Raw genomic sequence first — 12,272 nt, 5'->3', positions numbered from 1 at the left:
TAGCCTGCTGCTGGCCAGCTGTTCTTGTTGGGAGCCCGGAGACTGACTCTGCTGCGGGCCCTGAGCGGGAGTTGGAAAACACAGAATTGGGTTGATTGTTTTCCCCTTCTGCTTTTCAAAGCCGGGTTCCCTTCGCTGCCATGAATCCAACCAGGCCGACTCAGAGAGCCCTTAACAGCAAAGATTTACCTGCCGCATTTCAACGGCCACTGAAAACTGGCCCCCATTCCCCATTCGAAGCCCAGGGAATGCTGCAAGTACCAGTAAATGGCAAGAAACTAAGAGCACACCCGCAGGCCTGGCTGTACGTAGCGTGTAGGGATGGTCTGGTGCCAGCAACGTACTTACTGTGCAGACTAGGAGGAGTGAGACGCTGCCTCCGTCTGCCATGGGCATAGGAGAGGCCGTAGGGTGACCAGACAACAGGTGTGAAAAATCGGGACAGGGGTGGGGGGGTAATAGGAGCCTATATAAGAAAAAAAAAACCCAAAAATCGGGACTGTCCCTATAAAATCGGGACATCTGGTCACCCTAGGCCAAGGTGTTGCCCAGTTGGAGCGGCCTCGCAGCTGACTTTGTAACACGTTAACCCCCTTGAATTCTGACTCTCCTGGGCCATTGAATCAGAGCTCAGCTGCAGGGTTTCCATCTTCTCCTGCCTCTGCCATTGCTCTTGGTAAGGTTTATCAGGCTGCTAAGCCCAGCGTTCATCTGAAATGCCCTCTGACTTGCTGGCTCCCCAGCTAGTGACGCGTCCCTTAAAAGCCGGTCCGCGGGCCTGGTGGCGATTCTCCTTTTCGGCTATGACGCGCTCTTTCTGGGAGCAGCGTCACGCGTTCTCTCCAAACCACAACTTCTCTTCCGCCTTCGTCTCTTGCTCGTACGCTGGCAGGGAGGCTTCCTGAATTATCGCAGGCAGCGTAGAAAACCAGTCGGGCTTGGAAAGGGCCACTTCTTCTTTCCGTGTTTTGCAGAGATGAGGCAGCGTTAAGCATTTCTCCCCGGCACATGCTGCATTGGGTCTCTGCGAGTGATGCCTGCGCCCATCCTTCACTGCCAGCCCTCTTCAAGCCAGGGTAAGCAGCTATCGGGGTGGGGAAGGCGGCGCTGGGTGGGTGGGCTTGGAGCTCAGTCAGCCGGGGGCATGTTAAGAGCGCACCGAGTGATCTTCCTTAACAGCTGCGGCGCCTAGAGCCACTCAGCCAGCAGCTCCTTGCGGGAGATGCATTCAGCGAGGCACAAGGCAGATCTGTGGCTCTAGTATGACGATAGGCTCAGGTTTATTTCAAATGCCAAACCTAAGACTTACCCTAGACCTAGGCTGATTTCCATGCAATGGGGTTTCATGGCTGTAGAGGAAGGCAAAAACCTCTTTCTGACCTGATGTCATTGAGTAGCTAGCATCGGGGTAGGGCTCCACTGTGGATGTGTGTGTGCTTTGCTGAACTAGGTAAGTGCGGTTCTCCCCGCCTTTAGAGATGGGGAAACTGAGGGACATGGGGTGCAAAGGCTTACCGGTGTTAAGTATATGGATTAACCTGGATAAGGTCACAAAGCAAATCGGGGCAGAGCTGAGGTAGGACCCTGGTCTCGTAGGACCCAGTCGGGCACCTTGACCATTGGAGAGCACTGCCTTTCTAGACAGGGATCTTGATGATTGATAGAATGCTACCTGGAAGGCTCTGGAGCCGTTTCCCTTGTACATTAGCCTCTGTGCAGATGTGACGGGTAATGGATTTCAAAGCAGTGCCCATGTTACCCGGGCTCTGTGGCTACCTGAGAGCTTCCTGAGTCCAGCTGTGGTGGTGGAGCCGTTCTGCTGTGACAAGGGACCAGAAAGGCAGAGTCACAGGCCGAGATTTATTATCTTTTGGCCTCAGACATGGGTGACATCCTGGTGATTGAATTCTTGCTGGCTTTGTAATAACGTCTTCGCCCTGTGTAAGAGCTCTGTTGGAAGACCCCCGGAAGGTACATCTCTGTAAGGGTCGGTGGATTTGTTTGGCCTAAATTCAGCCCCACTGTGAATGTGGAAGTTCTCTGGAAGGCTGCTGTGCAGCCTTCCAGTAAGGGAGACTGAACAAGGAACAGAGAGGGGAGGCCACGCCCAGAGAAGTCAATCTCTTAGCTGCTCATGCTGCATTCACATTATCCCCCTCCTCCTCCCCCCCCGCCCCCCACAAGACGGGAGGACACGTGAGTCCTTCCCTTGCTAATCCAGGGCCCACACTTCCCATTAGCTGGGAAGTCCAGGCCTTTCATTTTTAGTTGAACCACCTCTGCCAAAGAAACCCCCCTGGCCTTAAATTTTAGGGAAGTAATTGTTCCTCAACTCTTCACTGTGCCCCCAAAACAGCTTGCAAACGAGGGGGGGATTAAATTAGTGATTTAACTCACCTGTGCTAATCACAGTTTAAAGCAGCAAGTAGGAAAGCTTGATTTAAGTGATCAATTTTAGGCCAGGGCTACTCGCTTAGGGGTGTGAAAAAACACCCCCCGGAGCGCAGCAAGTTACAGCGCTGTCAAGTGCCAGTGTAGACAGTGCTCCAACGGCTCCCAGTGCTGTAAGCTAATCCCCTTGGGGAGGTGGAGTACCTGCAGCGCTGGGAGAGCTCTCTCGCAGCGCTGGCGCGCGACCACACTCGCACTTCAAAACGCTGTTGCGGGAGCACTCCCGCGGCAGCGCTTTGAAGTTTAGAGTGTAGCCAGGGGCCTTAGTCTGGCTTTGAATTTGTGCTGTAGTAACCTTTTTCTGATTCTTACTGATTGGTATAATTTGTTACTATTTTTTGCTAAGCAGGAGGAGACACTATCCCTATATCACTTAAGCAATTAGGTAGCTTACTGTACATTTATTTAGATTCTTAATTTTTACATTTTTGATGGTAAGAAAATGGTGAATGATGCATTTCTTATTTACGAGGTGATTAATTTTTTTACTTGGGGTTTGTGTCAAGCTGCATTTGTAGAGAAGTTGTAATTAAATTAAAAATGCACAAAACCAGCATTTTAAAAATTGTTTTTAAATAAAACTACATTAAATGTGCTTGATACATAAGAAGAAAAGTACATTTCTCAAACATTTTTTGCACTTAAAACTAAATGATTTATTAAACAAAGGAACTATTATCAGTAGTTAATAAATTGAACTAATTATTTCTGGTCACCACTTCCTTCAAGATTTTAGAACTAGTAGATCTTATCCTCTCATGCTTCATTTTTATTCATAGATTGGAATCAGAAAACAAGCTTTTGTGCTCTTTCAACTCCCAATCAGTTTCTCAACTTCAAATGAACTGGTCATTGAACTGAGTAAACTGAAATGAAGGAAGTATTCTCTCTGAACCCGCAGAAGAGATTACTGCTGTCAAAAGCTGCTTTTAGCACTTCAACGAACTCTGGTGCCAGGTGCTTAGTTGGTGACATCCACCAGTTCAAGAGTTTGACTTTCTTTAAAACTTCGGCAGCAAACATGTACTGCTTGATTATTATTTATTTAATTTACATTATTTTAATAGATTATAGTCAATTTCGGCCTTAATACAGGTTTTCATAATTTCAAATTTAATTTAAATGGGTTTAGTTTTAAAAAGAAAAAAATATTTAATAAAAGGACATTTTAAATAAATAAAAAGCTTCTCTGATTATTTTATTTTAAAAAGCATGGATTTTATCCATCATGTTGCAAACCTTTCCCCTCCCGGCATTTGGCTGCCTGTCTTGGGGTGAGAATAACCTCTCTGACAACAGGCCTGGGTCATGCTGGGTAACCCCAGGAGTTACTCCTGATTGCCCCTGGTGTGAAGGAGAGAGAGAGAGGGATCAGCCTGGAGACCTCTGTCCTGTCACAATATGTGGAACCCTAGTGCAATGCACCCCGTCTTGGTCCTGGACTCTTGTTTGCCCCAGAGACTCTCCAGCAGAAGTTCCCAGTGGTAGCTCCCAGCAGCACAAATAGACGAGGCTCCTTGCTGCTGAGATCTGCTCCTGGGTACCAAACCCACGGTGGAGCGCTCAAAACCGGGGTCAGGTGTGTGTCAAGCGGGGACGCCCCAACTCAAAGCGGGTGGAGTGCTGAGCCTTGGTTCCAAGGCAGAGCTGATGGTTTCCTCCTTCACCCTAGCCTAGCTGCTGTTTACATCTGAAACCTGGCTCTGGGCGTGTTTGCTGTTGTATAAAGATCGTCTTTGTGGTTTGCTCATCTTCCTGCCCATCCTGAAAACATTTTCTCTCTACCTCTGAGTGGAGCTGCTCTAGAGACCCAAACACACACCCAGGCTCCTTGCTGGGCCTGTTGTCTCGCTCAGTCCCTCTAGAAATGTCCCCCAAATCGCGCAGTCCTCTGGAAGACAGTGGCGCATGGCTTCCCTCTCTGCCCACAGCCTTCCAGGGCGACGGACAGCGTGTGAACTCGCCGTTGGGGCTTTGCTTGAATATTGCAAGTCAAATTGTTGCTGAGGATCAGGAACAAACAAACCGCCCCTAAAGCAGGAGAATGAGACGGGTGTCATCTGCAGGAGGGCTTAGGGTGCTGGAGGCAGGAGCGCCACCAACTTTTCTGCCGCCTCCCCCGCAGAGGCGGTGGAAGGTCCCGCCGTGGAAATACTGCTGCGGTCACCGCCCCCCAAATCGCAGTGCCCTAGGTCGCCTAGTGGGTTGCGCTGGCCCAGGCTGGAGGATCAGTCGATGGGAGAGCGTTTTCTGCCTGAGATGACAGTGAACTGTGCACGGTGGCAGGGGCTGCTGAAAGAGCCATCTTTCTGTTGAGGTGTAAAGTGACCTGACAATTGGGGGTGCTTCAAAAGGGCACTTTCCATAAGACTACAGTAGTAACCTGCGGTCCAGACCAAATTCCTCCTTGGGTAATTACAGCCTGTTAACCTCAATCCCCCTATAACGTCACTTGGATGCGAGCGTCGTCATTTCCCGCAAAATGCTGCAGTGCTTCTTTTACAAAATCACTGTGTTCTGCCCCAGAGGAGGCTGCATTTCAGTGGTGACGTGAGTATATATATATATATAATATAAAATGCAGTTTGAGTGCTTCGGGAGCTACCTGGAATGCCAGTGCTACAACAGTGCAGGCAGTTGTTATGTCTAGCCCTTTTAACACTTCTACTCGTGAGTTAACAGGACTCCAGAGCTTTTACATAGTTATTTTTTGAGCTGGTTTGAGATTCTACTTCCTTAAAGTGCATTTTCTTGCAAACTTTCTCCGGCTCCCCAGCAGAGATGTTAGCTGCTCTCCGTCAGAGCTACCTTCTCTCTCTGGGAAGGAAATCCTTGTAAGGTAATTAGCCTGTAAATTAAATTAATGACATCTGAAAGGGACATTTAAAACCACTCAGGAATAACAGCCATTTGGACTCAAAATAATCCAATTATTTGGCCTCCAAAGGCAATGATCTCACTAGCCATGCTAGAGAACCCTTCCCCCTCCCCCGGTTTTCCATTAACTCTCTTTCCACAGCACTTGACTTAAGCTTTGTCTGTACAGGGCGTTTGGCCTAGTGACTGCTCCCCAGTTAGTTGCACTGGTACCAGAACGCTCATAATTGGGTCCTGAAAGCAACCCTGCAGCAGCGAGAGGAGGGGTGTGTGTGTGTGTGTGGGGAAGATTCACTCCATAGAATGGTGCAATGAAATCTGTGCACCCCTCCACATGTCATAATCCTCTTATGGGGCGGAGGGGGGAGGAAGAGGGATGCTGCAAAACAGGACGCATGCAAACCCAGGTCAGTGCATTGCGTTTATCTGCAGTTTCCACGGGTGGAGCTGATTCCTGTTTTGAAACCGGGTTTGTGGCACTGGAGCCAATTGTAGCTGATAGTGTAGTGGTTTCCTCTGCTAGCGGCTTGGAGCAGTGCAGGTGCACGGGTAGCTGACGTGGGAGCAAATCCCTCCATGCCTGAGAGCCGCCATCCACAACACTATAAATGGCACGAATCCAAGAGACTCTTGCATGGGTGTAAGAGCAAAGAGGCAACGCCATGGGTCAGTGCTGCGGGGAGGGGACAACGCCCCCACCCCACGGAGCCAGTGGGGGGCCTGGAATTGAAATCGGGAGGAGTTCTGAAGAAGTTTGCAGGACACGAGCTCCCCGTAGGACCCCATGGGGTCATTCCACTGTCCTCCGCCAAATCCCCAGGGCACTTGGCAATGGCTGTGCTGAAGGGTGAAGGCTGATTGTGGCTGCAGCACTGCTCCCTTGAGCGCCCCACTCCTCTCCCCTGATTGTTGTGGGTCATGTGGCAGCCAGGAAGCTCTGTGAGGCAAGGCCCATCTCTTCGTAATGCATAGAACATGGGGGCCCCGATCCTCGACTGGGCTCCTAGGGTCTATCAAATAGAGAAGCTTTGCCTCCCCGCCTCCAGCTCTGAGCAGCAGCAGAAGTCATGCAAGTGACCCATGACAGGGCACAGGTAGCTGGTGTACGAGTCCCGCTTAACCCTCATCAGTTTTCCCTGAGGGTAAAATATCCCAGATTTTTGAAAGCCGTTGGAGGGGGATGGGACGGGAGGGAGCATTAAGGTTTTTATTTCCCAGCTGCTAATGAGGCAAAACCTCACCAAGGAGGGGGCCCCTCATGGAGTGGCGGATGATACAAGCCATTCATTTAAAATGCAAGTGTAACGTGTTTCCATCAGCAGCCAGAGTCTTTGGGGTTTGGGTCAGTTTCATTTGCTACCAATCAGACAGCTAGGCAGTGTTCTCTCTGGCATGGCTCCCCGATGGAGAAGCCCATTCTCTATAGCAGAGGGACTCCAACTGGGGGGCGCAGAACGTATTCTGGCAGGGCATGGGAAGCCTTAGGGGGGGAAAAGACTGCACACATTCATGCTCTTACACCCGTGAAAGCTGGGTGGCTGAAGAGCGGCAGCTGCTGGCCGGGTGCCCAGCTCTGAAGGCAGTGCCGCTGCCAGCAGCAGCGCAGAAGTAAGGATGGCAATGCCATACCACGCCACCCTTACAGAGCTGGGTGCCCAGCTGGCAGGTGCTGCTTCTCCGCTCTGTGGCTGGAGAGTGGTGGCTGCTGGCCGGGCACTCGAGGCGGAGGCATAAACTACCACAGACACAAAGAAAGGGGGCACACTCAAATAAGTTTGAGAACCACTGCTCCATAGTATAGTTGGAGGGAGGGAGAAGCCCTACAGAGCCTGGCACATGGTTAACATACCCTGGCTACCTTCTGCATATACCTGCAAACTGAAGGCCCACGCTCGTTAGGAGGCTGAAGGCGGCGGTCTCCAGGTGGCATGCTGGGGCGGCAGTCAGTCAGACTTAACTGTTTGCTAACAGCTCTCTGGTAGCTCTAGCTTAGGGAGAGGTCTCGATCCCACTGTCATGTGAAATAGTCATTGGTAGCAAACACGCCTCCTGCGGAGCTGCCTGGAGCAGTTCTCCATGCCACCTGGTACCCCAGGAGTGACACGGACGGCTTTCTGGAGCCCATGGGCTGAGACTCCATTCTGCAGCCACACACTGTTTGTTGTCTCCCCTGCCCTGAGAGTGTATGCTCCCTGGGGCGGAGACGGGTGTCTTTCTTTATCTGGACAGACCTAGCGCAGGGGGGTTTTCATCCAGGGTTGCGGTTCCTAAGTGCCATGTAATTCTCCTCCTCCTCCTAGCAACTTGCACATGCTGGAAGCAACAAAGGGGTTATTAGGCTGTGAAGGCGCGAGGTGGGGAGAAGAGGCAGCGAGTGCCTTCTGATGTAGTGACACTTCCAGCCTGCAGTGTTGCCATTGGACAGACCCAGTTAGCGTTGGTGAGACAGAGAATGGAAATGCACAGCTGAATCCTCACAAATGTTGGGACCTAATTTTGCATTTTGAGCTCATCTCTACTCGGATGTTTTATCAGCTTCTCTGACGCCTGCAGTTACCTCCTCAGCTTTTTCTTTTTTACCATTAATTTACTCTCTTTGTTTTCTTCTCCTAGGTCAAATGGCTCCAATCCGGGCCTCTCTGCTGCTGCTGTTTTCGAGCCTGCTCCAGGCCTCTGCTTACAAGCTGCCAGCCATCCAGCTCAGTGGCCAAGATGATAGAGTTCGAGAAAGCTCGGCAGCAGGTGGGCTTCCTGCGGCTGAGGGCTCTCAGCGGGGCCAGTGGGTGTGGGACACAGCAGGGGCTGGGAGCGCTGACTTCCCCATGTCTATCCGTGAGAAGAGGGAAGCTGAGGTGAAATCTTCCAATCATTCTGCTGAAGAGACCACTAACACCACCAGCCACCACAACACATTCTCCACGACTCCTTCGGAGTATCCCGTGGACGAAGCCGAGTCCTCTCCAGCTCCTGAACTGGATGACGACAGTACGTCCCAAGAAAACCAATATGATGATACTACCGCTACAGCAGAGCCATTGTCTGTGAACAGCTCTGACAACGTCTCCACAGAAGTGGCCAAAGTTACAGCGGGCAGCCATCTTGATACCTCAGCCAAGGCAGCCCCAACTCAGGGCAGCAGCAACGTCTCCTCAGAAGCGGCAGTCGCTAGAATAGAAGAAATCCTCGTGAGCAGCACAGAGAGTATGGAACATGTCTCCTCTGTCAGGTCAATGGGAGTGAAGGGGCTGGGGGAGAGCTCAGCTACTTCGCCACCTGAATCTCGGACGGAGTCCTCTGACGGAGTCCTGCTTGTGAAGGAGTTGGCCAGTTGGAGGCCTGGCCTCTCCAAGGTGGGAAAGACCCATTCTCCTCACACGAGGCCCACAGTGGGTGGCTCTGTCGCAGCGCAAGTCCCCTTGCAGGAGCTGCCCGTTCACACAAATACCCTGGTGGGGAAGTGTTTGCTGGCCATCTTCATCCTAGCTCTTGTGGCGGCCACCTTCATCATCTGCACCGCCGTCCTCGCCACCCTACTGTGGCGCCAGAAGCGTGTCTGCCGGGTGCGCCGGCATGACAACACTGAGATGGTGTGTATCTCAGCCCTGCTGCCCGACAGCGAGCCGGTGGCCAATGGGGAGAAGCCCAGCAAGGTAAAGAGGATGAAGATGCCCACGGACAACAGCTCGGAGACCGAAGGAGACAACCTGACTGTGAGCAGCTTCCTGCCAGACCATTAGACACCTCGCCACCTGCCCAGGGGTTCTCCGATTCTCATTTCCTGGGCCATCCAGCCCCCTCCTGGCACTGGAGTGACCCTATCCATCCCGACAGCTCTTGGGTGCAGTGTCCTAGGTGGCCATCTAACTATGCTTAAGGTTGCCTCCGTCTGTGTTGCGTGAGTACGGGACGTACTATATTTAGCCACGACAGGGCCCAGCCCTGAGAGCCACTGAGCAACCTCAACCCCAAAAGGCACTTGGCATCTGGCAGGAGAAAGCCTTCAGCGAAGAGCATTTGCCAGGAGCAGACACTGCTGAGTATATGGAATGGGGGTCCTGGTGACCCTGGTTGGTTTTTCCACCTGGCTTGGGGATTTTGAAACTGCTGTTCTGCCCTCTTGACCTTCACCTGCCTGCTGCTTTTGATGCTATTCGCCAGGGCCAGATCCTTAGCTGGCGTGAATCAGACAACTCCTGGGAAGCCGATGGAGTTACCCCAGCTGAGGAACTGGTCCAGACAGTGTTACAACGGGGAACTCTGCTTTAATTTATACTAATGTACAAGGGGCATGTTACTATTTTGCACTTAAATGGGTGAAGGAATCTCAGTTTAATGTTCCTTGTTCAAATGAATAACATAAAAATCTCTGTGTACCTGTCTGTGGTTAAGTCTCTTCTGTGAACACCTTCTGGCATGGCCTGGGCCCTTTAAGACAGTGGCTCTCAACCCATCTGTACAGGGACCCACCTCCCATTCAGCAATCTGGGAAAGTCTGGGTGGTCACACCGCTGACACCTCTTCAGGGGTCATGGCCCTGGGCTCACATGCCACCACCTGGAGGGGACTGGCAGGGCGGGCTGCTCAGAGACAGCCCTGGGCAACGTCACCCCCTCCGGCCCACTCTTCAGAGCCCGTTCCCTCCCCAGTGCTGCGTGACGGGCTGTAGGCACCCCACCGCTGAACTACCGCTGGCGGTAAGTGTAGGTCTCAAACACAGGCACGTACTGTTCCCAACACCCCGCACTGGGAGGGAAATGTTGGGTGGTGGTTCTCTGACCCCATTCCTCTCTTGACTGTCCAAGTCATGGGGCTTTAGGTTCCAGTCTTCGTAATGTGTCTCAGCCGCGTGGTCTCCAAACAGCTGGCTTCATGGTGACACTGGGTGTGCTTTTCTTACAGGAAGGCACAGGCCAGAGGACAGTTACTGTTTGCTGCATCTTCTCTTGTGATGAGCCTTTTGCCCTGGGGGCTGTACTGTGCTATTCACAATGAAATTGCAGGCTTGTGGTAAATGCACTGTGATGATTTTTATGCCCCATGTACCGAGTTCGCCGCTGTTGAAATAAATATTCCGGGGGGCCTCCTAGCTCCGTCGAGCAGTGACTCACTGAGCCCTATCTGATCAGACACGGGGAAGGAAATGGTTCTTTGCACAGGAAAGTCCCAGGAGTTTGTGGTTCGTTAGGGCCCAACTCGGCAAACTGCTGAGCCCCTCCCTGCCTCATGTGGTTCTTTTTTGACCCGCTCAGTGTGGCATCCTCTCTGTTTCACCATCAGCAGAAGCAGGCCTGCTTTAGCTTCAGGAAGCTTGTAAGCCTGCCCATTACATCTCTGCCTTCATCACTAGCTCACCGGCACTTGCAGCGGCTAGGGAGAAAATGGTAGGGAGGGTGGATTCTCCACCAGAGCAGCAGATGTCCATGCCGAGCCGTGAACTCCAGCTGGCCTCTCTGCGGCAACTCGCAAATGGTCCGAGCGGGCGGCCTCTTGGGTGGAGCAGGAGTCGGGAGAGTGGGATTGGAGCCCGGGGTCAGAGTTGGAGTCAGGACCAGGTTACCTGGAGTGAGAGAAGGCAGGAGCAAGGCTGGGAACAAGCCTGTGCTAACTCAGCTGTGGGCGAAGACTTTGGGCAGCCGCCAAACTGCTGCCGCTGCTTGGCTTCAGAGCCGGGCTGCTGCCTCTTCCGACCACGCTGGTCCGCCTGCTGTAGGTCTTGATTCCAGACGAAAGGATGGGCTGGTGGTTAAGGTGCTGGGCTAGGAATCAGACAATCTGGGTTCAAATCCTGGCTGTGTGTGACTGTGAGCAAGGCAGGTCATCGCTCTCTGCCTCAGTTTCCTCCATCTGTAAAACGGAGATAACGGCACTTCCTGTTACAGGAGTGCTTTGTACTGTATGTGTAAATACGTGTAAATAGCTAAGAGAGAAGGTGCTGGTAGCCAGCGCTCAAGAATAGGTTGGGGTTTTGCAGGACAAATACAACTCATGGTGGTTGTGCAACTGCAAATGGCTTTCTCTAGCAGCCCCACGTGCCCCTCCCTCACCAGGGAGCTTCAGCTGATCCAAATCAGGTTTCTTTACAAGCACCGCATCCACTGAAAACCAGATTAAACACTCCGTGCTAAGTATCAGGGGGTAGCCGTGTTAGTCTGTATCTACAAAAACAACAAGGAGTCTGGTGGCACCTTAAAGACTAACAGATTTATTTGGGCATAAGCTTTCGTGAGTAAAAACCTCACTTCTTCGGATGCATCCGAAGAAGTGAGGTTTTTACTCACGAAAGCTTATGCCCAAATAAATCTGTTAGTCTTTAAGGTGCCACCAGACTCCTTGTTGACTCCGTGCTAGTCCGTCCTTTGTCCTGATCATGGAGCAAGGGCTTGCGGCGATCAATAACAGTACGAGGAGCCCATGTCACCTGCCTGCCCCAGCAGCTGACGGAGGAGATGATTAAATCTCCATCCTACGGATATTAGAAATACTCCCCCGCCTGAAATAGGGGAGCTGTCGCCCAGGGCTGCAGCAAATGGAAAGTGGGCAGCTTGGCTGAGAAGGCAACAGTGACATCTAGAGCTCTCCCGAGGGACAGCCTGGTTCCTTGCTCACCCATCCACATAAGAGCTGTCCCGCTGGCTGACCGCCTCTCCGGGGTGCCATCCTCCCCTGTTAGTTAGTTAGTGCTCTTTCGGGCCATCCCCACCCGTGCACAGGCTCTGCTGTATCCCTGCGCTTTCCCAGGCACGCAGCAGGGTTAGCTGGCCCGCTCTAAAGGCCAGTCAAGGTGTGGCCTATCCCCTTGTCCCCTGCTGCTCCTGGGCCTCCATTCCCGCCCCACCCCTCCTTTCTAGAGCCTCTTCCCCAGGATATGGGCCTGGGTTACCACCTGGCCCATCACAAGCCCTGGGCACAGAGAGCTCCCCTGAGATTATGCCGCTGCTGCGTGC

The 12,272-nt window shown here is 52.2% G+C and overlaps 1 protein-coding gene across 1 annotated transcript; it reads left to right on the top strand.

Moving 5' to 3' along the window:
- Positions 1-891: 891 nt before the first annotated feature.
- On the top strand, positions 892-9,701 carry SELPLG (selectin P ligand). Its single transcript, XM_054006595.1, has 2 exons — positions 892-1,076; positions 7,942-9,701. The coding sequence occupies exons 1-2, from the start codon at positions 1,034-1,036 to the stop codon at positions 9,063-9,065; spliced, it is 1,167 nt and encodes a 388-aa protein (XP_053862570.1). The 5' UTR covers positions 892-1,033; the 3' UTR covers positions 9,066-9,701.
- Positions 9,702-12,272: the final 2,571 nt, after the last annotated feature.

The sequence above is a fragment of the Malaclemys terrapin genome, chromosome 16 (genome assembly GCF_027887155.1).
Source record: "Malaclemys terrapin pileata isolate rMalTer1 chromosome 16, rMalTer1.hap1, whole genome shotgun sequence".
Taxonomy (NCBI): Eukaryota; Metazoa; Chordata; order Testudines; family Emydidae; genus Malaclemys; species Malaclemys terrapin.
The sequence above is the reverse complement of the archived record's forward strand: the minus strand, read 5'-3'. Positions and strand labels throughout refer to the sequence as shown.